This window comes from Athene noctua, chromosome 22, assembly GCF_965140245.1.
Source record: "Athene noctua chromosome 22, bAthNoc1.hap1.1, whole genome shotgun sequence".
In the NCBI taxonomy this organism is placed as follows: Eukaryota; Metazoa; Chordata; class Aves; order Strigiformes; family Strigidae; genus Athene; species Athene noctua.
The window spans coordinates 6,063,785-6,089,794 of record NC_134058.1 but is presented as its reverse complement, the minus strand read 5'-3'; the positions used below and the strand labels follow the sequence as shown (position 1 = coordinate 6,089,794).

Here is a 26,010-nt window from a genome sequence, read left to right as displayed (position 1 = left end):
CATTCAGCTGCAGAAGCCTAATTCTGACTTTGTTTATACATATGTGCCCACGGAGAGGAACAATACTTGGTCAAGATAGGCTACAGGGAGGCAGATGTGCCAGAGCCATGACAGTTCCTGACAACAGCTCTCAGGTACCATAGCTACTGTGATACTGCAAGTCTGAGTGCTGAATGGCACGGCACTCCTGCACATGCCTGTTCACAGCTAGGGCTGCTGCGCCACTGTTACAGGGTTTATGTCACACATCACATTTCTGACAAGCTACCCTCTCAGTCACTCCCTGCACTGCTGACACTGAGAGGCACCTGCGTGTCCCTGCCATGCTGGGCCTTGTGATTCTTCCCCAGGGAAGAAGAGCAGAAGCCTACTCTGAGGCAATCATTTTGCTCCACTTCAAGGGGAAACAACACCGAGTGTGATACAAATCACATGTCAGAGCCTCTCCTTCCAGCAGCGTCAGCCAAAGATAAAATACTCTGTGCAATATGCCCATGTATGTTTCCCTGGCAGGAGAATCAATTCCCAGGTCAAGACTCCCAGCTGCTACCACGAGACATCTCTGCAGCAAAAAACTACTTTGCATTTACTCAGAAACGGTTTCACAAATCGAGGTGGTATTAAGTCATCCTCTAGGGAGCCTTTGTGGGAACAATGGGGCTTTGTCTTCTCAAACAGAATTTCCAAACACACCCCTGCTGCAGCAAGACAGGAATGCTCAGGTGGATCCCTCCACACTAGGATGGGCAACAGCCTGACTTCCCATGTGCTGCTATAAAGGAAAGTAAAAACAATCCTCATACTCTAGCAGTAACAGCCCTTGCTGGAGCTGAATTTTACCCAGTCAAGCAAAACTTGCATAGACACTGTAAATTGTCCCTCCCTGTCAGCCCCTCAAGGCACAAAGCACTAATGAGTTCAGTGGAATGTGCTAAAAATGGCAAGAAGAGTTGGTGCTGCCTGACCCAAAGCCAGGTGGGTCCAGTATTAACAGCAAGCCAGTTCCTGGTGGAACAAGTCTGTATTGGCTTGCAGACAGTATTTTAATAGACCCTGCGGTCTGGGAGAACCTAATTGAGAGTAGGCAATCTAGGAAAAAAGCATCTCTGTGGCTGGATTTTTACTGCTATTCCCATAAACACACTGAGCTGTAAAGCTCCCCCAGGGAAATCTCAGAGTCAGGTCAGAATAGGACTGCACACAGAAACGAGCACTTGGAAAAGCTGAATGAGAGACACTTAGCACTGATCGGCTCTAGAGGCAAAGAGCATCACCTCCAAGGACAAGCAAAGCTACCACTGTTGCTGTGTGAGATGGATCAGAGAGAGCAGGGAACTGTCTTGGGAGCAGCCAGTCCCACATAAGCACTCACAGAAAAGCAACCCACTGCTTATGGAGAAAGCAAGGACATCTGAAAGCTAAATGTCTCTCCAGAGCTGCACTGGTTGCCTTCTGAAGAGGGTACAGAAAGACTGTGACCAAGAGGGTGCATACAGAAAACATAAAAGGCTCCACCAGGAACTTGCTTTAAGGTAGGCCAGGAATTTCAGCCTGTAGGTGCAGAAATGAAGGATCCTGGAGCAAGCTAGCAAGGGAATTAATTTATCATCTGTTTCACAGAACAGCCATATACCCTGTGACGCAGCAGTACCAATGGCAAGTTCTGTTCTTCACCAAAGGTCAGCAGAGGAAGAAAAGGCAGTTACCACAGCATGGGATGCATTACATGTTCGTGCTCTACCTTACCTTACAGCAACTTGTGTTCATGGCTCAGAGATTCAAAGGACAGTCCTGTTGTCCCATATACACATCAGGTGCTAACCTGTCAGCCTTTTATGTCTTCTGCTTCTGCTGTCACTGCAGTGGATTTGCACAGTTGCACATTATCCATGAAAGGATACAGGTATTCCTTTTAACTAGGCCCTGCTCCCTTCCAGCAGTAGCCATTCTGCACAGACCCACATCTAAATGATGTGGAAGGATCCACCTTCGATGCCTGTAAATTCTGAAAACTAATCCTAGTAGAACTTTTTGGAGGAAAATATGGGATTGGACAGGAGGAGAAACAAGTAGTACCAGACTCTTGTGAGGGCCTGAACTGAAGATATGTTAATCTTCAGTTCTCTGTTAATTCTTACTAAGTCCTCACGCCTATCCAAGATACATCTCAAGTCTTCTAGAGAAAATTCCCCTAGGGGAAGGGAAGGTTGGTGACGTGTCAGTAATAGTGTAGGAAAAAGGCCATGCAACAGAACAGGCACTTTAGAATTTTGCTTTAGGAACTGTGCTGTGAGTTAGCCCCAAGAGAGGGAATCAGTGTAGCTTGTAATTGTAAACAATTCAGAAACAGTCTAAGCACAGGAGGCCTTTGGGAGAAAGCTATCACTGCAAAGCAAGAGCTAATGTCAAAAGCAGCTAATGCAGGTTTGGTTCCAAGTAACTATTCAGCACTAAGCATGGGGCAGGGTCCTGAAATCCTACCCTCCTCCACCCTGTCAGGCATCAGAGGGCTTTATAAACCATAATCAAACCCCCACAACACAGCACCTAGGATGCATCCAAGTGCTATCATGCTCATTGTGCAAAGGAAAAAATACCCCAGTGGGATCAGAGAAAGAGCAGGCTAACACCCACCACCCAGCTCTAATGACATTTGCCACCTCCTGCAATGCCAGACTTCATACTCATTTCCTAATAGCTTCTGGCAGTAACCCTCACTGGCAGTGCATAATTCAGCAGCTTTCTTTCCTTTGAACTTGGAAATACAGTAATTACCCTAGCATGCTTCACGCACACTGTAAGGCACAAGCCTCGTCTGGAAAAGTGACCTGGTTGGCGTGGTGGTTTTTTTTTTTTTTTGCAAATTAGATTTGAGGGTTTCTTTCCCCCTCAGACGCTGCACTATCCCCTTCCAGCTTCCCATTAAATGAAATGTTTCACTGAAATCCCAGTGTGCAGGTAAGAATGCCAAGAGGAGCTGTCACCACTGCTTTGTTTCTCTAAGAAATCATATGTGAAGTATAGGGCACACATCCTCCGCTGCTGCAGGGAAGCGTGGAGCTGTGCCAATCTGCATAACAATCTGGCCATATCCAGCTTGCTTGATTTACTTTCACTGAAGCTTGGCCCCCAAAGGCCTTTCCTGATTGACATCTGCTTGATAAGTGTGTCCCAGTCATCCTAGGCAGCAACTCTTTACAGACAACAGTACGCTGGCACCATGCCCAGAGCCACAGGCTACCAGCAGTATGGTCATACAGTTCAGAATTTAACAGAAAGCCTGTTGACAGCTCTGCCGTGTTGAGAACAGCCTCTCCTCCAGCCTCTCGCAAGCTTACCCAGAGGTACAGCTCCCATTAGACAGTTGCCACCCAGTTGTCCAACACTCATCTCAATTTTCACACCGAAGAAGGAAGAGTCCAGAGACATGCTGACAGATAAGGGGGGATCTTTTCTGGTGCTTTTCTCACACCTTTGAGGTGTGAAATGTCTTGAAACAAATCAAGAACGTTTCTTGCAGCAGATGTCCCTGTTCTGTCATTCCCTGCTGGAGCTGAACCATTGCCATTCCAGTGACAGCCGCTATGGACAAATAATTTTAAAAGAGAACCTTCTGCTGGCTCCAATCCCCAATCCTTTACCAAAGCAAGTGATAGAATGCAGTGGGCTTTGTTCTTTGAGTCTTATTCCTGCCATCATTGCAAGTGTAAAGGGAAGAGGTGTCAAGATCAGTCTCACAATGAAGAGAAATAAAGAGTGAAACAAAAAGGCAGGAAGAAACTTTAAGACCACAGGATGGGCTCTTGTACCTCACTGCTGGCAGCCAGAAACCACTGCTGCCTTTGGTCCTTTTCATTGACTGCTTGTAATAGTTTCTGAGGCCAGCTTTCCCATCATCCTATCTGAACAAACCAAAGGAATTAGTACAACTGGGGTTCCTAGTTCAAAGAATCCTGAGCACATCAGTTCCTCTCTCAACGGTACAACTCACCCTTTGTAAATAGAAGGTTATACCATGCCTGTATTTTGTTTTCCTACAAGGAGATTCTATCCCTGGCTGATATATTTCCACAAAAAAAAAAAAAAAAAAAAAAAAGACAAATAAAGGGCTTACAGTTGTAATCACAATTTGGGGTGTTTTACGTGGGAAGGAAGGAAGGAGGATTTGTAAGACCTTCCGCCTACCCTCCCATCTCCTGAATGCTCTCTTGTAAAAACCAGCAGAATCCTGTATAGATAAAGAAGCAGAGTTTGGAGGTGGCAAAGTTTTAAGATAACAGAAGGTAGTGAGAAGGAGCTAGGGTCAGGCCTGCTATGCTGGGAGTTGAGAAGAAGCAAAAGAACGATAAAAATCAATGTGTAAAGTTGGCTATCCCATAGAGATATTCTCTAGTATAAGCACCAAGGAGCTGCTGGGGCAGTCAGCAGGGGTCTCAGGGTTGTCCTGTCCTTTCTGTTAAGTTATGAGTTCTTCAGCACAGTACTGTTTTCTGTGCTCATCTATTCAGACTGGTGTATATGGGTTCCAGTCTCCTGCTCCTAAATGCTTAAGAATCACCAAAATGTGTGTCAATCACACATGGCCCATAGAGACTTGTGCTTTTATTTCTGCAGTTTTGTAACAGCCTGGAGAAAGGGACATCGTGATTGCTTTTAAAAAGTGATCTCAACCTCTAAACCTCACAAACTGATACCCCTTCACTTCCTAGATGGTGGTGGAACTCACTTGCCATCTCATTCCAGCTGTGAATAAGGTTTTTCACACGCTGCATCTGAAAAGCTATAGTGAATGCTGAAGAGGCTGAGTGTAACCCACTGCGGCTGAAAAGCGCTTCAGCACCCTGGACAAGAAGAACAGCTTCATTCTCTCATCTTGCACACAAGTGCAGCCAAAGCTCCGGGCAGCCATCCTCTGTTTCTTCCTGTGGGTGCTGCATGATACACACCTGTATGTGTATGCACACATGCTAAAGTAGGCAGCTTGTATCCTGCCAGCAAAGCAAAAAATTTTTAAAAAAATAACCTCACTGAACACCACTAAATTCTTCTGCTACATACACAGTTTACAGGTATGGGGATCATGACACATGGTTGGATTTAATGAGTCTATAAACTTTGGTAGAACAGGATTTTAATCTAAACATGAAGTTGATTGCTTTAAGCATAAATAAGCATAAATTACACAGCTTTTCTAGTAACCACCTTTGTCACCCATGATAAAGTACAAGACAAACCACTTGTAACTGGTTTTGATTCCTCCTTCTTCAGGCTTTTATTCTCTGGAATAGAAATCACCTTGCATTATAATCTTGACACCCAAAGCAGCCCTAAAGCTCTAACGAAGTGCTTGGTATTTCATCAGTCCAGCTGGCTGCTTCAATACGTTTGGCTGCAAGGAAGTTGTCATTACACCAAACTGTCAAGCTGTGTCTGTAAGTGTGGACAGACACACCTCTCCCATCCCTCTTTTTCGGGGGCAGGAGGTGAGAAAGTAGATGAAAGACATGGCCTGTTTCCTCCTTTACTGTTATGCTGAAGTGGCAGCTGATGTACCTCAACTTTAGGAAGGAAATGTTTCTCTCATTCTCTCCTACATTACTGCATTTATGACTGAAGGCAGTAGCAGAGCTGAAGCAGTTTCCCCTGCTCTTTCCTCCTGATGACTCTCTTCTACCCTGATTCCTTGCCAGGAACACAGCTTAATTAAGACCACCATGGGAATTCTTATTTAGCTCCCAAACACAGATTTTCCACCATCCCTGCTCAACAGGTGCTTTTATCTATTTCAGGCTCTCCTTGTCATTACATACACACCAAGCGAGAGACTGAGGGCAGGAGCCAGACAAGCTGCTGGGTAATAGAGTGCATCAGAAAGCTGCTACGTGCATCCTGTACAACATAGCTACCTGATCCAGAAAAGCAGCACAATCATGAAGCTTTTGGGTCTGATATTTCTACACTGCTCAAAGACTGTACTTCCTCACATTTTTGGCCTGTAAGCACATGACAAAAGATCAAAAATTGTCAGAAGTTTTTTTCTGTAAGGTAAACAGCATGATAAAGCAGGAAAGATATCCACAAACAAAATAAAAGCTGAAGATGAAATTAATATTTTTCAGATCCTGGAGAAGTTACCCGTAAAACAAGAGATACAACACTGCACTCTAAATGTCTTTCATTAACTTACTAGGAGGAAAGTAGAAAGCAAGAGTTCTTGGGTAAGAAAAGCAGCAGTTGCCTCTAGCACAATGTGCATAACTCAGCTCCTTATTACCATATGGTAATTTGGTAATTCCCTCCTTTTAAACAGCTGCTGGAAGAGAACATGGGACTAAAGTGGTCACAACCTAAAGAATTACACCTATCTTTGCCCAGTCTCAGAGCACCTTCTGAACAAACTGTTAGATCCAGACAGCTCACAAACAGCAACCACTCATCTACCTCAAACCATGTTCTTGGATATTGCCAGGTTCTACTAGTTTTATTGTAGTAAAGGGCAAAAAATAGGACAACACTAGAAACATCAAAAGGCCTTGAAAGTGCTGAAGGAGACACACAAACATTTTACTCTCAGACATGTTATGGTTACATGAATTCTTCCCAAGTGCCATAGTTCAAATAAAAATATATTCATACAAATTTAAAAAAAATACAATTTATATACACCGTGGAATTAGCTTACATCCTTTCATAACAAAAAACAGTGCAAAAAAACAAACGGAAAGGTAAGTTGCTACCATTGGAATGGCTCACAGTAAGTTAACAGTTCAAAACCACAAAATTAACAGCGCACAGGAAACCTCCAGGGGAGAATGTCCCATACTACCCCCTAACTTTTGCCATCAATACTAATCCAGTTCTTGGTTGCTATTCCTTTAGTGTTGCTCTGAGTAAAAGGTTACAGGCACCTATGTTAGAAGCACATTTCTTGGTAAATTACTAAGCAACCAGAGCCAGAGTAGAAGCAGTTAGTGTGTTGTAAGACAGGAATTAAGTGATCAAAGTGTGAGAACAAGACTGATTCAACACAAGCTCCTCTGCATCAGTCCTTAGCAGAAGAGAAATGCTGCATCTCCAAGTCAGATGAACTTGCAACTCCCTTTCTGCAGGCTACATAACAGTGACTGCACACTGAGATTTCCCTTTAAAGCAGCTGACAGGGTCACGCACCGCCCTCGTTTAAAACTTCTTTACTGACAGAGTGAAATGGGTGTGTTTTCCATCTGAAACGTTTGAATAAGATAGATGCACAGGCAGAGCAGACAGTGCTGACAGCAGGCTGAAGGCAAGCGGCCTTCTCATGGGGAAGCACAGCTGGTGCTCAGACAAACCTTGACAACATTTTTCAGCCAGTTGTCTTGTCTGGATTGCCTAACTTCAGGTCTCAGTAGCAATGACAAGACATCCTGAAGCAAAATATACTGCTGCAGTTTGTGTACAGAAATAAAACAGAACATGACCAGCTCAAGGTAAACAATCTAAGGAGCCCTATTCATGTGCAGGAAGGAACCTTTCACACACAATCACTCAACATGAGCAAAAGGAAAAAGATTTGTCATGGAGAGACATAGGGCATTCTTGACAAGTGTTCTGACAGTATGGGATTGCTAATTCCACGTTAGAGTCATTTGAAATCCCATCAGAACAGGATTTCTGTGATTTGTAACTGCCCACAAGCACAAATCCTTTGAATGAAAGGTAGGTTAACAGAAGCACATTTCAAACCTACAGTCCAGCTTCAGGGAGTGCAAAAGGGTGCTGGAAGTTTCTTAGGATAGCTCAGCACAAAACCAGAGCTCAGGGAACACAGGCATTTTAGAAATCATTGGCAGAGACTATCCTGAGAGAACAAACATCCTTACTCTACTTGTAGGGAAAGAACTTGCAAGTCAAGACCAGCAGCTGATGCCAACACATATGCTCTAAGGAACATGCCACACCTGTCCCAGCTAAGGAGCCCAGGTTGAAGGCACAAGATGGATACTGGCTGTAGGAAAACACTTTCACTTTACTCTTGGAAGTTTAAGAGCTTGCATGCTTTATCTGAAATGGAGCTAGGATATTCAGAAGTCAGCAAAACTATTTTAGCGGAGGAGACAAGAGCTGCAAGTTCCACAGTAATTAAGGAAAAAGAACTAATGTATTCCCTGCTCTTTAGACAGGCCACTTGCCAGGCAGCTCTGGAGAGTGGCCATAGTTAACAAAGGGTCCTGGGACACACAGAGCTTCCTTTGCAACAACTGCCATTGCACGTACCACAGCCCACTCTTTCTTCTGTGGAAATGATGTAAATCCATTCCTGAAAACAAAGATCTCTTAATAAAGCAGCAGGTGGGAAAGAACACCAAGAGATAAAAAGGCCTCCAGATGTCAACGAAGAGGAATAAAAATTAGTCTAAGTGCTTACAAACAGCTTTGCTAAAACCAAACTTTCCAGCTGAGCCATGCCATGTACTGTGTGACAAGGACAAATTCTACCCTAAAACATGGCCTCAGGAACCACTTGTAAGACCAAGTTTTCTCTCATCTGTGGGACAAACTCAAGAGTCTCCTATGACTCAGCTGTCCTTATTACAAGCACAGCCAGAGAATACATCTGTCTACCAACTATCTGAACTGCAAAGACACCACTAACATCTAAGAGTTGCAGTGACTTAAAGAGCCTTAAATCAAGACCATGGTTTACCTGGGCACAAAACCTCCTCCTAACCCTAACTGTAGTAGGGCTCAGCAGCCAGCAGTTTTCAGAGAAGTGCCCTGGAACAATCAGTTTCCACAAAGTCAGTCAAATAGGCTGTTTTAACAGATTTAGTGTTTTGACACATGGAAGGAAAGGGCACAACTTCTTCAGGCTTAGTCAGAAAAATCTTCAGCATAGATGAGTTCCTGAAGTCAAAACATACAATAATGTCTGACTTCCTTCTGCCACAACTTTCATCTAGCTAGCTCCTTACAGCAGACAACAGGTTAACTGCAGCACTCAGAGGCTTTGTAGAAGCTTTTCTGAGATACATTCCCCATGTTATTTGGCCCAGTCTCTTGGCTGAGAGAATGCTCTGTGCTTTATCAAGCCAATCAGCTCTCCAGCCCCTGGAGGCACAATGCTGGCTTCCCACTGAGGGTTATCTGTATGCAAAACTCAGGAGGGCAGGTGCCCGCTGGAACAATACAGGTGCTGGCCAGGATGGTACCTGCTAAAGCAGTAAACTGGCTGCAACTGGCTTCCAAGTGCTGATTTTACCCTTACAGATATTCGGCTGTTGCAGTTGCAAACATTATCCCAAGCATTTTTAGAGCACAGACAGTCCCACTTATCATCCTGCAGCAGATCCTGCCTGTTTTAGACAGCAGCACCAAGTATCTCTCCTGTATGGCAGCCTGAAGTTACACCAGCTCCTCACATGACAGATAATTCAACCAAGCCCAGAGACAGGACATCAGTTCTACCTGCCTCCAGAAAGCAACACTTCACCATGCTCTGAGGACATGGGGTTTCCTGGTCTCTAACCCTAGCTGGAAAGGTATCCCAGGCTCTCACTGTTGGATCAGTACAAGGAGTTAGTGCCTACAAGTGCCAAGAAATGCAGAAGTGTCAGGGTAGTGACAAAGTGGAGTGCCACAAAAGGCCTTAGAATAGTCTCTTACAGGGAGATAATAACAACAGCTAACAGGGAAAAGAATCTCGCTCCTCTGAGATGCTCTGCAAGCCTATTAAATATTTATAATCCCTAGCAGTAACTGTAATGGAACTGTTCTGAACTCCTCATTTACTGAGCTGCTCTCAAAAACATCGCAGCAGGGATGCTTCCTCATGAAAGGAGAGAAATTAGGAACAAATGAAGCCAGAGTGGAAAAAACATGGGCAACTGGGAGTACCGGCAAAAGAGGTGTATTTCCAAAGAGTTGGGTTTTTTAATACTGCTTTTCAGAAAAGTCATCTTCCAGAGCAGCTATTTGGTAACTTCAAACTTCAGTATCTCCTCTCAGCCTTGACAGCAACCCCCTTCTCACACAAGTAAGGCAACAGTTGCAGGAACAAGGAAGGAAAAGGGAGACATACAGGAGGACGAGGAAAAGGTGCTGCAGTTCTCCACACAGGACACACTGGAGCTAGACGGTTCTTTTTTCCAACCCTTAAACAAAAACCCAAACCAAACCAAAATAGCAGAACATACAGTGTCAGGACATCTGATGAAAGGAGATAACTGGGGCACAGGAAAAGAAAAAACCTGGATCAAGAGTGGTCAAACCAAGTGCCTGAGACCAATCAACAGCTCTGGGCTCAGGCAGCTCCTCTAATTCTCTGGCTAGCAAGATGTTTTCCAACTCCCCAGGCTTGATATGCATGTGAGAAGCCAAACGGCAAGTCTTGGGCCTTGTGGGGTCCAAGCAGAATGCGAGCGCGTGTGCAGGCTTGGAAGAGGGAGGTAGCCACACTGAGAGTGGGGCAGGGTAGGCAGGGGCATCAAATGGTCTGATAGTGTTGTCTCAGTCTTGCCTGCAGAAATTCGTGGGTCAGGTTGTGCCGAGTGATTATCCCAACAATCTTAAAGAGGAAGAAAAGAGGAAAAAAAGATACAAGTCAGTATCACAGAGGTGCCACTAAGAGACATGCATGGTAGAGCTGTTTTTCTTTCCACCCCCCCACCAAAAAGAGGGAACCTGCAAGCAGTTCTTGAATTAGAGTGGGTTCAAGTTGAAATCTCGCCAAAACAATGCCCCTCCCTCTCCCCAGCACTTTTCTACAGGCAAGACACTGCTTTAACTACACCAAAACAGACAGCTTAACTGTTGCTGTCACATCTGGACACAGCAGTAGTTACCCCTGCCTAGGAAGGGAAATCCTGTTCATGTTAGACAGCATACAGATGTAACTAAATCCTCTGGATAGTGAAAACTGTAATTGGAAATAATAAAGCTGTCCCTTATGGCTTTATTAGAGACATTTCTGGTAGGCCAGATTACATGACTGCAGATAGCTTGTATCAGACACATTCTAGGAAGCTCTAAAGACCAAAACAGAGAAATGGTAAAGGCTAGTTAAGTGTCGACTGCATAATGGCCATCACTAGCTGGTGGATCACAAGAAGGAACCTTTCCCAGACTGCTGGGGAAACAGTCAAATCACACATTTCAGCTGATGAAACACCTCAGTGATTTTATACACTGAGTTTAGAACTAGGCTGCTCTCTAGTACTGCAAGAGTATCTTGTACCAAACATGAAATGAGTCAACATCTTGTTTTCAACCAACAGGCTCTGCAGAGTAGCTATCAGGAATCCCAGGAGGCAGAAAAAGCACTGCTGTCTCATAGGGACAGACCAGTTCAGGCTTAAGGGAAACAGTTTCTCACTGTGTTTATAGGAAGTTACTGACACCTACTGGCTACTCCTGAGCATTGTAGATGGCAAAGAGACAAGTACAGCGAATCAAGCACAAACCATTCAGACTCCTTTATTTTGCTGCTCTTATGAGCAGCAACAGAACACAAGTTCCCTACCAGGAGAAAAACCTCCTGTCCCAACACACAGGAAATTTTGCTCTTGGCTTTGAATATAGCTGTGAAAGAGGAAGCCAAATTAGTGGCCTCTGATGAGCTAAAGGCTCTCAACAGGTGCAAGACAGTAAGAGCTTCCACGTGCTGCCAACCTGAGACAGGAGAGAGACTGCATGTCCTGCCCCTTGCAGGGAAAGCGGGAAGTAGGCTTGGACACAGGAGATGGTAACAAAAGTCACAGTAATCAACAATGCTTCAGGGCCTTAAGAAGATCATATTCTGATCTATTTAAAGCATTTCTGTTTGATGTTAGAGATCTTAATTCTCCCGAAGGTGGAAAACATTGCAAAAACCACAGTGGCTTCCTTGCTCAGCCAATACAAAATGGAGATAAGAACTCACCTCTCCAACTGCATTCACAACTGGTAAATGTCTAAGTCCCATCGTCCTAAACAGGTTGAATACTTGTGACACATGAGTATTTGGAGAGACAGCAAAGGGTGATGGGTTCATGTATGGGGTGACATCCTAAGCAAGAAAAACAATTATATTATTTACAAGAGGCATTTTCACTATCTCACGGAATCACTAGCAAGCAATTCCTACAAGTCCTCCAGTGCACTGATCTCTGGACAGGGTACTGGACTGTGGACATCTATTTATCCACAAACATGAAATTATTTCAGGAACCTGAATTTGCCACAGTTTGTTTAAACACTGTGACCCATGATTTTAAGAACCCAATGCTGCAGAAAGCCTTGAGCAGAACAAATGCAGGTCCATGAAAATAAGAAAGTACATTTAAAAAGCACTTTGGCCTACACAGCAACCTTCCTGCCACAATGACAGGTCTGCCACTGACTGAGCTGCCAGCACAGAGTTCCAAACAGGTACCAGCAGTCTGCCTGTCCAATCTCACTAAGGCAGGAGTCTAATCTAGAAGGAAGTTAAAGTAGACAGGCAATGCCTTATTCTGAAAGTAAAGCACCTGTGTGCGATGTTACCTCATAGCAGGAGTGAAGATTGATTTCCACATGCAGACAAGGCTGACTGAATGCATGAGAAGTACATGATGTTGGTCACTCACCCGAGGGTGGACTTAAACATGCTCTCAGCCTTTTTTTAAAGGCTTGGGACAGTCCTAAACATATAAAAAAACCACTGTCATACTGCGGTGCATCTCTTACCACTATCATGCGAGGGTTCAGCAATGTGAGGTCCAGGTCATGGATATCTGGATAGCGGGGGTAATCCTCTGACATCTCTGCATGGGACAGACGAGGCTGACTTGCACTCTGCAATTAAAACAAATCCCACTGAACCGATGTGTCACCACCATCCCAGACAGCACACGGGCTGCAAGCAGCACAGCAAGTGACACCTCCCAATCGCTCACCCAGATCTCCTTCTCCCCCCTCATACCCACACATACAACTCCTGCCGAGGTACTCCTAGCAACTCATCTCAGAATGCAGCAGTGCAAGCCCAAACCTATACAGGCATTTAGATGACAGAGCATCAGATCTGCTCTCCAACCTCTGACAGATCTACACTCAACACCTGAGGGCAGCAACAAATCAGCCTTGTGGAAGACAGGCCTCAAACACAATCGCTCATACTGATCTCAGTGATACACCTGACATTCTTCTGGCAAAACCTTAGCACACAGCAGTGAAAACACACAGTATACACTGCTGGTTGCTCTACTTTTGTTTAATATCTGCCCTCCATTCTCCAATTCTGACAGGATTGCACCTTTATGCAACAAACGGACCTGTTGCTTTATTTTTTAAACAGTAGCTGTTCTCTTTTCCTGCGGATACTTAAACAGAAATTTAATTCTCTTTATTCTAGACCTGCAATGGAGAATTCACATTACCTGTCTGTAGCTTTTAAAACAAAGATGCATTCCTTCAAGTGTTAAAATAGGTAAATTCTTTTTGGTGGTCCACAAATACGATTCCCAACCTCCTCAGCTGAGAGGGTAGGGATGTCTCTGCCACCATTCCTGGTTAGGAAGACTCACCGACTGGCTCTCAGAGTAACAAACACCCCTGACAAGGAGGGTGACCAGCTGTGAGCGTAAGATCAAGCCATGGAAGGTCAAAGGTCTGAAGCGTTCCTCCATAGTCCACTCTTCACTGGGAGACTGGTCAGGGTACAGGTTGGGGTAGGGAGTATATCTGTCACAGATTTAACACTACATGTTATAAGTTGCATGAACTTAAGGAGAGACACATAGCCCACCTCCAAAACAACAACAGCTCTTTCAGCTCTTTCCAACCTTCTCCTGAACATTTCAGGAATGCTTGCTAGAGACAAACAAGTCTTTTCTCCACCAAACAAAACAGCAGAGAGGGGTCAAGAATCACTACCATGGGCAGAGCATGACAACAGCAGCAGAATGAAGACAGTCTAACTTTCAATTTCAAATCACCTGCTGCTAAAGCAATTTTCAGAGCCAAATATTCAGATTCTAATAACTGCTGAAGCATCTGGCAAAACGTCAAGGCCAGGATTCTGTAAGACACTTGTAAGAGTCACAATCACTGGGTTAGAAACTGATGCACTAGACTGGGCTTCTGCTGGGAAGCAACTGCAATACAAGCCTGGTAACTAAGCCCAGCTACCAGAAAGGTGGTATCAGTATTATAGGACAGGTCACTAGCTCCTCTCTTGGCAGAAGTGAGCTTTGCAAAGCCCTCAGTATTTTACAGACAAGAGGGCATCGATTCCTAGAGAGAAGACATTTCCCCAGATATTCCATCCTCACTAGTAAATATTTCTGGATAGGGGTTTGAAGGAAATTTAAGTTAACAGGTTGGACATCATCAAGCCATTAAAAGATGACTCGGTCACAGGTGTGACCCCAGCACTGGCTGATGAGACCTGACAAGTCACTTCTCCTAAACTGTGGAGACTAGCACTGTTTCCTCTGACATATGGAATGACAGGGACTGTATGAAGCATCACAACACATCTCAACATATGGAAACACCCTCTTTCCATACATTTGTGCCTACCAGGCTCTCACCTTCTCTCTAGCATCTGTTGCAGCAGATCCTCCTTTTCTGGTGGCTCCTCCGTTGCTACGTGCTCATCGCACATGTTACGCAATTCACTCGAAGGGTAGGATTTCATAGACTGACTGCGCTTGCGCTGCTCTCCAGCTCGGGTGAGGATGCTAGATTTCTGGATACAACAAGCAAGTTTTCAGAAATTCACTAAGCGGGTCAACAGGCATCCAAAAGCAACTATGAACTGTTTGATCACAGCTCTGTGTTATCAGGTAAGGCGTTCCCTAGTGCGGCTGCAGTATTTGTAAGAATAGGCAATAGTACTCTCCTTGGACAGAGAACCTGGAGTTTAGGAACTTGGGCACCGTTTTTTGCTAGAGCAAGAGTATGCCACAAGCACATTCTTTATTCATTCTGACCTTAAATTTTAAGTTTCCCCAAGAGATTAAAGCATCTGCCCCACAACGCTTCCTTACAAAGAGGAGAAGCATTTTGGCACCTACTACTGATCTCAATGGTCATTTCACTACTTCAGTGCCAAATTCAACCTTTTTCCATTGTCTATACTAAAAAGGTTACTTCATTCTCTTAACTGTTGCCTCCAGGAATGCAGTGCACTTCTGCCTTTACCATGACCCAGAGAGCAGAATGAAATCAAGTCCTTGAAAATTCTGTATCACAGTAGTGCTTCGTTCTGCAAAACAAAAGCCTAGCTAACAAAAGAAAGGGCCTTTCACCTGCAAAACAAAGATCTTCACCCTGCAACTCATCAAACAAACAACTTCTTACCTTGAATTTGATGTTGTTACTTATCAGTTGATTTCCCTTCATGAACTCCCTCTCGTTGCCCCGATTCTCAGTCACTACAGGGAAGGCATGATGGACAGTTGTGCGCAAGATGCTAACAAGGGACTGGATCCTGGTGTGAGGGTAGACGTATGTCAAGTTGGGTTCCATGATGTCGCTAGCTCGTAGTCTGAGGAGACAGAAATCCAAGAGTGCTGCATGTATTACGTCAGCAACAGAAGGCTGGTGATGGACAAACAAGGAAACAAACCAGTCCCGAAATGACTGCTCCTTGTACCTGTGTGGTCACCGTCACTGTGTCATTAGCAGTGCCAGCACAATTGGTTTAAAAAAAAAAAAGTTTGTTTTTTAGCAGAACATTGCATCAATGATGCACTACAGGAAAGGAAAAAGGTTCCAGCTTATAACACACAAAGTGTTTAAACACTACTGGGAAAAGACAACAGGTGGAGAGAAAATGAAATTCTACAAGAAGCAAAGTCCAGTGGAACACTACCATGAGTTCTTGCTGAACCTCACAAATCTGCTCCTCAGATCTCCACCCATCCACCCCTCCTCAGAAAGGGCTCCAGCATTCCTTCCTGCCACAGGCCTGATGCCCAAATCCCAGCTCCTCTCACAGCAGTCCTTCTCACAGCTGCTCCTCTCAGAGCAGCCAGTTTTATTGGAGATAAAGCATCATCCCCCACATTACAGCATTTCTTTCTGAGCAAGAACCCTATCACAAGCTAACCCAAGAAGAGCAGCCTTACTTATCCATTTCCACTTCTGTTTCCCACTCCAGAAGAGGCACTCCTCGCAAGTTCACGTGGATGTCATAAATGCCTTTGTTGAAAAAGTCTCCTGTCCATTTGGCTACCTGCAGAGCAAACAGAAGGTCTACTGAGTTGTTACTCCAAGCACAAGATTCCTTGGCTTATCGTAGCCCTGGATAGAACAGAGATTCCGGGCCAGGACACGTTCAAGCAACCTGCAAGAACCCAGAGCTAAGTCCCTGCACTCACCATGAGGGTGATCATTATTGGGAGCCCATAGGTGATCTCATTGGTGGATTCAATTAGGATGACGGTCAGGCTAATTGTCATGCGGACCACTCCTCCCAGGAATGCTGCTGCCCCGATGAGGGCAAAGGTTCCCGAGTAGATGTGATCCAGGCCAATGTAGCTAGGGCAAAACACAGAGCCCGGAGGTTAGAATAACCTGAGAGCTCAGCACGTGTCTGCAGCACATCTCTCACACGCACGCACACTCGATGCACCTTTTGAGGAGGTTGGCGACCAGGCGTCCGAAGGCAGCCCCACAAAGCAGTGATGGCACAAAAAGACCACTGGGCACAGAAATCCCGTATGTCCAGCAGGAGAGTAAGAAATAGAGAAGGAAGAACAAGGACAGTGTGACTGGGCTGAAAGTACCTGCAACACAAGAAGAATAATAACTAAGGGGCACAGGTCTGTCAGACAGATACCATCCACCCCTCAGCTCAGCAGGCTCATCTCTCAACAGATAAACTTAGTCGTCTCCCAGTCCAAACACACATGAAGACAATGAATAAGTGAAAAAGAGAAGAAAAGCAGGTGTTTCTTTCCACAGGGGGGGCTTTAACCTGTAGTACTAGAAGTCCCCCAGAGCCATGAAGGCCTGAAGATGCTCTGAGCCTTGTGGTTCTTATGTCAAGGCTGCTTCAAGCAAGATGAAGCTCTGAAGCCTAAACATGGGATGGCGCACTGTCTCCTAACTACTCACCATCCTGGTGGAAGAGCTGCAAGATAGCTGACTCTTGAGGGTTGAAGAAGAGTGTGGCCATGTCATTGTAGGTTTCATTTGGGCAGAAAAAAGTTTTGACACTTGAATTCACATCCTCTGACATACCCTAATGCAGGACACAAAAGACACAAATAGTTAAAATACCCTCTCTCCTGCAATAGCCTTTGGGCAGAATAGGAGTAACCCTTCCATATAGGGCTGTCAGCCCTCACTTTGGGAAGTTCATATCAAACACCGGTAGCAGAAACGGGAGCCTGCAGCATCACTGGGCTCCCTGGTTCACAGCCTGAGGCACAAAAGCACAAAGGGTAGCTTTCATTATTACCCTAAGCTCCTGCAACTGACCCCAGGCTTTCACCGGAGTTCTGTTATGTACTGCATGCTGTTGAAGCTCATTATGTGCCTGTGCTTCTCTGGAGGGTGAGCAATATGATGGGGACATACAATCTTCACATAAGATCCCTCACCTGCAGGCCGAGAGTGTCGTTGCCACTATGACTGTTGGAAGACATCTGTCGACATTCCCCCAGAACCATGGAGGCTACAAAGACCACAACCGTGGTAGTCAGAGACACCAGCAGGCTCTCCAAGACTCTGCAAGTACACAACAGAAACCATACACTGAAGCCACACTCAGCCCTGTAACCCAGACCCAGCTCTGCACACAACTTTGATAAGGCTGCAAGAAGCAGCAGTCACTACACCTTAACATCAGAAGCAAAGGACTCTGCAAGTCAAGCTGAATTATGACTTGGTTGCCAGGGACTGCATTAACTCTCCTTTTTAATTGCCTGCCCCAAAAAGGAGCTATTTCTGCCTAGAGAACACATAGCAGTCACATATACAAAGGCACAGGGAAGGGTTCAGTGATGAGGCTGTTCACATGGAAACAATGTTCTGTAGATCCTTACAGGGTAAAAGGCTAGACAGGACTGGACACGTTGATGCATAGTCTCTCATAATCTTTCTTTTCTAACTGCCGAAATGCACTTTTTTTTTTTTAAAACCTCAGATTCTTATTTAGAAATTGTCTAGAACAATCAAACAGCTATTTTCCAGAATTACATGGCAATTCCCTCTATAAATAGCACAGATATTAGCTCAGTTGTGGATTTAATTAACTAAGATAATTTAAAAAAAAAAAAAGAGTGGGATCAGCTATTCCTTCCACATCTGTTTGAACAAGACATAAAGAAATACCACATGGTCACAAAGCTCTGGTTGTTCAGCTATAGCCTTTGTTATAAAGAGCTCCCTTCACAGCCCTTGTAAGGGGGGGTTGCAGCTCTCTCTGTACCACCAGAGTAATTATAAAAATGCACAGCGACTGCAAGATCTGGCTTCTGGTGTTCACTTTCAAACTCTATGGAAGCTTCGTTTTGTGATTTCAAAAAGAGTGTGTCTGGGATTTCCTCCAGCCCCACTCACTGGGTCTTCTAGACTGATGCTTTTGCTTTGGGACACTGAACACAGATCAGAGATCCCCACACAAACTCAAGTGAGCACAAATACCTGACCAGCTTTGGCTTGGGATGCACATTCCGCATGCGGTACTTTGCAAGTCTCTTGTTCAGGCAGTTGAAGGTGGCTCCGAGAAGGCCTCCTACAATCCCCATCAGAATGAAGAAGCCCAAGTCCACAGCTGTCCAGAGGTGGCATTTCTTATCAGACTCAGAGCACTATGTGCAGAAAAGCATAAAAACCAGCACTGCAGTAGTTGCTGCAACTTCCTACCAACGCTTCTGTCTCCAAAGCAGGAGACTTACAGCAGCTATGACAAAAAGGGAACAATTCTGTCTTAGGCTATCAATGCATTGCAGCTAAGTATCAACTGCCCTTCACTGAAATACAAGCATTATCGGAAAAAAAAAAACAAACAACATAACAACAACAGAAACACTGAACTGACAAGAGACTGGAGGTGTGGGGGAAACAACAGCACTAAGTATTACCTTGAACTCCCCAAAGTTCAGCAGCCCAGGGAGCTGGAAAGACCCCCAACTTCCAAACTGAATCCCAGAGCGGAAAAAATTCAGGGTGAAGGTGGCAGCCATGGAACAAAAAAGCTGAGGAAGTAGAAAATAAAGAATAAAAAGGAAAATAGTGAAGACTCCCAAAATTAAGACTATCACAGTGAACTCTTCCATGAGACTTACACTGGGGGAAGGGAACCTGAGCCTTCTCAGGCTTTAGGAAAATAATCCACTGAGGTTTAACACTCATTCCCTGATGCAAAAGAGAGCAGGGCCAGACTGGACTACTATAATCATCTGATCTGGTTTCCCACACAAGAGGTTAGGAATTTCACCTGGTAATTCTTACAGCAAAAGTTTTTATTTTGTCAAATATGTCAATTTGCAGTTGCAAATCAATTCCAAGGCACTAAAACAGCTTGTTTAGAGTTGGAATTGAGGTATTCATTGGCTCCGAGAGCGCTGTTATCTTGGCAAATCCCCTGTCTCCTTTTATCACTGTTGAGAAAGAGTAAACTAACTGAACCCCATCAACAGGTCATTTGGCATAAGAAATGCCAAAAGCATTACGAAATCCAATACATTTCTAATACCCAGTCAACTTCATTAAGTAGGCACTTCGGGCAGAGAAAGTGGCAACCTGAAGGCACAGGGCATTGCTGCAATACAGCTCCCCAAGGCAGAGAAGAGCAGAAAGTAATCCAGTACCTGCCTACTCTGCTCCCAAAGGATCAGACTGCAAAAAGCCCAGACACAAAAGCCCTTTCTCCCAGGTACACTAAATCTGGTGCCTACAGCGTTGCCCCACAGTTCCACATAGTACCAGCCCATTCTCTGCTCTTGATCTGTAGTAATTCTGGAGTGCTGATAGAGCAGGCAATCTCTCTCCTGCCAGGAGAGCTCAGGAGGAGACAGGATGGACCCCATGGACCTGTGCTCCCAAAGGTCCAGCTCAAGGAAGAGACACACAGAAAGAGCCAGAGTCACTACTCACCACTTTCCATGTAAGTCCCTGATTCCAGAAAGAGGAACCTTCTTCCAAGCTGAAAAGAGTACCCCCAATTGGGGCTCCAAAGGCAGCCGCAACCCCTGCAGCAGCTCCAGCAGATACAAAATCCCTTTTATCCCTGAAATGAAGAGGAAAACAATGTCAGTTTAGCAAAGTAGAGCTCTGGAGGTGCTTAGGTTCTGCAAAGTAAGGGACCATTCCCATTTATGGATATATCCCAGGGATACAGGAGTGACAGCTGGGAGAAGTGCTGGCCATGGCAGACAACACCATTTATTCAGTAAGTCGCTGCAGCATCGTGCTCTTTCTCTAGAGCACCACCACAGAGCAAAACTCTGGCACTACACAACTGCCCAGTATACAAGGAACCATCCCAAACCATGGGACTCCAGCATCACTTGAAAGAATTACAGACAGGGAAGGGCAAGATTTTGCTCAAGTTTCATTTTGTTGATCCAGGTGAACAAGCCTTCTCTGTAGTATACCTTGGTCATAAGGGACAACTGAGCTTGTTCCCAACAATGAAGCCATTTAACCATTGAGATTAAAGGTTTTAAATGGGTAGAGATTTGCCAAGTGGTATCAAAAAAAAAAAAAAAAAAGAACATGAAGACCAGAGCAAAGCATCATGGTGACAAGACATCAGGGTGTTGTCCTGCTGCAGAATGAAACTGCAGGGCACTAGAGAGAAACTGAAAAAACAACTGACTGATTCATGCCAGCCTGCCACCCCTCTCCCGAGGAAGTCTGCTCACTCTTCCTCCTCTCCCCTCCTCCACATCCTGGGTACAGTACCTGTCACTGCGGAAATGGGGAAAGTTAAATTGGATCTTCCTCAAAGAGATGCTCTGGAACTACAAACAAAGTAAAGATTTAGAAACGTAGGTGATTGAAACTTACTTTTTACAGTACTCTTACAAAGCAGTGGTGTGACCACGACAGCGACCCAGGCCAGCACTAACCTGTGGCAAACCCGCACCCACAACAGCACCACTGTGAATCATTGGACCCTCCTTCCCGACAAAAAGACCTGGAAAAACAGGACTGATGAGGCAACACACTCCGCCCTCACCCCTGCTGACCTCCCTTGCTGACAATGCCAGGAGAGATCAGCTCCCCACTCCCATGCCATGGCACAGTCCCCTGTGCCAGGCTTGCAGCTCCTCCTTCTCCCCTCAAGGTGAAGTGCTGACCCCTGCCCCCTCAGCTCCCCAAATGTTGGTGAAGACTTCCACAGACTTTGCACCCCAAGTGGGTGGAACCATTTAAGACAGGTGTTACAAGGCCTGTGAACATTACTTTGCCTGCTGCCTAGAACATCGCCTCCTTCAGGCTGCTCTAGATTATGTGTTCTGGAGGATCCTCACATCTCACTCAGACTGAGCCACAAAGAGTCACTTCTGATTAGCCCACCCAGAAAAGTACCTGTTTCCCAGATAGTCCTGATCCTTCTGTCTATTTTTTACTCCATATATGCATTCAGGGCTCATGACTCTCCTCCAGTCCATCAAAATCATTTTACAGGAAAGGCAGGAGAAGCATTCTGTGCCTTATGTGCAGCAGGGACAGCATTTTTCCCCCCTTCAGCGATTTCTGACCCAAACAAGAACAATACATCACAGCCATCTTCTTACCTCCTGCCACACTGAAGAGCACTCCCACGGCTTTGCACACCACTGTCCGCAGACGCACAACCCCTGGAACCTTTACCCCATTGAGGTAGCACTTAATTTCAGGAATTCCCGATCCAGCTGCTACAGGCTGCAGGAAAGAAACACTGATGCTGTGCTGCATCGACTTTATAGCTGATCAACAATGTGTCATCAGAGCACAGCAAGGGACCAAGAGACCCTGCTTAGCTAAATCAATTAGCACTGTGAAGCTAGTTTGATGTCTTGGGGCAAATAGCATTTCTGGCAAGAAGGATACTTCATACCCAGGATCTGTGTGAGAAGAAAGGGAGGCTGTGTAGGGAGAAGCAGCAGACTTAAGTCTTACTTGGATCAGGACTAGAAGACTGGCAAGAAAGACAAAGGTCAGGTTGAACCCCAGCAGTTCCAGCAAGGACAATGCAAGACAGCCTTTCTCAGTGCATTCTTCCACCGCTGCAGGGACAGTCAAGGAAAAAACAACATTCCCCCCACCAATACACAATCATTCAGTACTGTCTGAGGGTCCCAGCAGCATCAGGAGCCAGGCCTGTGCTTTCTAATCTAGCCAGGGCAGCTGACACAACCCATCAGGAAGCCAGACTTCCTTTTCAGACCTCAAGACTTAACTACAAGGAAGGGAAACCATTCTTTCAGGGATTAGTCTTTGCCTACGTACACGACACTGGAAATATTTATCGGTTTCAAGGGCCAAATTGCATAGGCAAGTTGAAAACTTGATTAATCATCAACACTACTGATGGCAGAAGTCTGAGAGTCAGCTGTTCTGAGCAAAATATTGCAACAGAAAGGAAAAGGTCACTTGAGTCTAACAGGAACCCATACACTAGGTAAAAGATACAGCTTTGTACTACCCGGAACTTGAGCTGGGTAAATAGCCGTACAAAAAAATCCACAAAGAGGCCCACCTATGAAAAAGAAGACAGATTTGCCATCAGAAATTATTACATACAAGTAACAAAGACCACCCTCTAGTGAGTCCTGCCAGAAGTATGTACACATGGGAGGACAGAGGATGAAGAAGGCAAAAGAAGTGTCATTCAGAGTACAGTAACTCGGAAGCTCACATTTGCTGCCTCCCTCATTCTCACTAGGACAGATCCATCCTAGAATTATTCCTGAAGATATGCATTTCAGAGTACTAATCCGGTAGCATTTTTAACACCCACAACATACTTCAAGGTACAGAAGAAAGCTGGTGTTAAATTGAGGCATACAGTCACTAGAGCTAATTTTCAAACGCTCTAGAAAGTACATGCAGTGATGCTAGTGTTGTCAAACAAAAAAATACAGTTCAGCTGTAAATTGGCATTCTTTTTATGATGTGTTCACTTTGGACAAGTTTTCCTGTATGTAGAATTAAAGGATTTGCCAGAACACTTTGCAAAGAAAGCACAGCAAGTTCTAAAAGAAAAAAAGGCTTTTTGGAAAAAATGTAGCAACAACATGCTAAAATTCCCAAAAGACAACTCTAGCTACTAAACTCTACACTTCATGAAAGAGAATGTTTCTTCTTTACTTCTCAGCCATTGACTTCTAAATTATTGCTGCTTAGTCTCCTGAATCTTCCTCCCCGGAACAGCATGACCCTTACCAGTCCTGTGCAGACTCCAATAGCAAAAACCATCACCCACTTCACTGCTTCATACCTCTGGGCTTTCTGTTTAGGAAGAGGACAAAACAACAAAAACAAAACAAAACAAAACAAACCACAAGTTAAAACAAGTCAAAGCAACATAGAAACAGGGATCAGAAAAAGGCAGTTTTGGGCTCCACAGCTCAGTTACAGCCAGAGTGATACAGAACACCACCAACAGAAGATGGTGACAACAGCAAACTGAAAATATGGAACTGAAAGTGCTGAACATCTCACTTTAAACCTGAGAATCAGACCAGATGCCAGGCGCTATAATCTCTGCACACATTTTTATTCTTTTCATAAAGAAACCAAGAGAACACATAAAATTTCTTTCATAAAGAAGAAAAAAACCCACAAAATATGAATGGTTTGCGTTGGAAAGGACCTTTACGGACCATGTAGTCTAATCCCCTGACAAGGACAGAGACACCTTCCACTAGACCTGGTTGCCCAGAGCCCCATTCACGCTGACCTTGAACACTTCCAATGATAGGGCATCCACAACTTCTCTGGGAAAATTGCTCTGGGCAATTTCCACAGTTTCAGCTCTCAAGCTAATGAAAAAGAAGGAACAGGGTCCTACCTTGTTGTCCATGCTCTCCAAAACTTCCAAGTATGGGTCATTGATACAGCGATCGTAATCCAAGCTCTGAAAGAATGCCAAAAGATCAATTTAAGAGAATCAGCTGCAACAGACTGCGCAAAAAACTATGGATAGAAGACCTTTTTAAAGGTTACAGAAGTCATTACTCCCTCCACAGTAGGTTTTGCAAACAACAGTAGGAGAAAAAACTCCTGGAAATAACTTTGTTTCAATCTTTCAAGCAGAGCCAGGCCCTGAGAATCAGGAAGTGAAAGAACAGATCAATTTCATTGCCCAAGCTGAGAGAGGTAGAGGAAAACAAGAGAAACAGGTACATGACTGATTAATACAACCTTAACTTAAAGTCACACTGTACAGATTTAGACTTTACTTCAAGTGCTTCCAATTTGACAGTGCAGGGAATAGTATTAGATCTTCGTATTTAACCTCTTCCTACAACAAGAACACTAGATAGGAATTCCTCTCCAGATAAACAGAATCAATTCTTAAGCTTATTGCAGCAGTTAAAAGCAATACAGTTGCCCAGTTATCCTCATGAAGTAACACTAGCTTCTATCTACATGAAGTTCACCTTTTCAAGCCAAGCAGTAACAGGCTGAGCTGGTGACACACATGCCGACAGCAACTGCTCTAAATAGCACAAGGCCACTATACAGACATACAAAAAGCTAAATTTTCCTGTAAGATGCAGGATCCCATAGATGGGGAGATCTGCTGTGAGCCAGCACAACATCAGAGACAGCAGTAAGCAACAATGACCAAGTAGCTACAGATGCTTTTTACAGTCATGAGGAAACAAGACCACTAAAGCCTATAAATCTCATCTAAAAAAGTGGAACAATGCAGCAGACGCCGAAAATGAATTTTCTCAACAAGAGTCTGACTCAAGCAGCAGATATTCAAGCTCTACTCACAGAGCTTTAACCCAGAAATGTATTATGGTTCTTTGCAAGTGCAGCAACTCTTGGTATTTCTGCTGGTGCCAGTGCTAGTGATGCATCTGGAGTACCTGCCCCACTACAAACTCAAACAGATCAAAACCTGTCCGCAGTTCTTGTCACGTTAACGTCACATACTACTATCAGTTAATTTCCCACCTCATAGTCTTTGCGTGGAAGTATCTCATCCTCCTCTTCGTGAGTTTCTCCTAGGATCGTCTGCAAAACAAACAAATGTGGGAAAGTAAAATCATCAGGGGAATGAATGCATGTACAGGTGCTCATGAACACTGGTGGCAAAGGAAAAATGAGGGAAGGCCTATGCCACTATTGCTATAAAGTCAGAGTATGGATTACCAGACTACCACTTGCTGTGGGCAACTGCATAGGGTCTTACCTTGCCCCTCAGCAAGAACACACTGCGTTACTTCTATATGGGAGCTGCCCACAGCATAGCACTACACCCACATCCCAACTTCCCTCACAGCAACAGGTCCCAGGGAAGCACGGGACAGGAAACCTGCACAGGCCGCACTCCCCAATGCCGGGCAGCCGGAGAGCTCCCGCGGAGCCGCTCTAACGGCTGCCAGGGTGCTGGACCCGGGAGGCGCCGGCCACAGCGGCTGGGATACCGGGCCCAGCCAAAGCAAACGCTGACAGGGGTGCCGGGACAGCGCGGGCCGAGGCTCTGGCAGCAATGGCTGAGGTACCGGGCGCAAGGTGAGGGAAAAGAGCGGGAACGGGCTGGGGCTGGGGCTGAGGCGCCGGCCCGAGCGCTGGCTGAGGTACCGGACCCTGAGAAGCCGGCACCAGGCCCAGCTCCATAGCAACGCTCAACGCCCGCCAGCAGCCGCCCGCCCTCAGGCGCGCCCCAGAGCGGGCGCGGCGGCGGGGCCGGGCCGAGGCCCGGGGTCGCGGGTGCCGGCGGCCGTACCAGCTCCTCGGGGGTGCGGCTCTCCCGCTCGCGGCAGCAGCAGCAGCAGCAGCAGAGCCCCGACCCGCACCCCGCCATCTTCCGCCGCCGCCGCCCCTTCCCGGCCCCACCCGCCGCGCCGCGCGTGACCCCGCCGCGGCGGCCGCTGCCGCCTGGCC

At 45.4% G+C, this 26,010-nt stretch overlaps 1 protein-coding gene across 3 annotated transcripts; it reads right to left on the bottom strand.

The window, feature by feature from the left end:
* Positions 1 to 5,212: 5,212 nt before the first annotated feature.
* CLCN6 (chloride voltage-gated channel 6) lies at positions 5,213 to 25,940 on the bottom strand. Of its 3 annotated transcripts, XR_012635010.1 has the most exons (24): positions 25,853 to 25,940; positions 25,078 to 25,137; positions 23,960 to 24,025; positions 23,332 to 23,397; positions 22,579 to 22,645; positions 22,066 to 22,172; positions 21,702 to 21,828; positions 21,030 to 21,097; positions 20,863 to 20,921; positions 20,053 to 20,185; positions 19,038 to 19,151; positions 18,598 to 18,764; positions 17,553 to 17,679; positions 17,065 to 17,191; positions 16,580 to 16,733; positions 16,326 to 16,485; positions 16,074 to 16,180; positions 15,304 to 15,490; positions 14,532 to 14,689; positions 13,524 to 13,680; positions 12,685 to 12,792; positions 11,900 to 12,025; positions 6,516 to 10,546; positions 5,213 to 6,361 (listed from the first exon to the last, which is right to left on the bottom strand). XR_012635010.1 is itself a non-coding variant. In XM_074924822.1 (23 exons), the coding sequence occupies exons 1-23, from the start codon at positions 25,928 to 25,930 to the stop codon at positions 10,466 to 10,468; spliced, it is 2,604 nt and encodes an 867-aa protein (XP_074780923.1). In that variant the 5' UTR covers positions 25,931 to 25,940; the 3' UTR covers positions 5,213 to 10,465. The 3 variants fall into 3 exon arrangements, 2 of the variants coding, with proteins under 2 accessions (XP_074780923.1, XP_074780924.1); XM_074924822.1 differs by having other exon boundaries at positions 5,213 to 10,546; XM_074924823.1 differs by lacking the exon at positions 23,960 to 24,025 and having other exon boundaries at positions 5,213 to 10,546.
* Between the last annotated feature and the right edge of the window lie 70 nt (positions 25,941 to 26,010).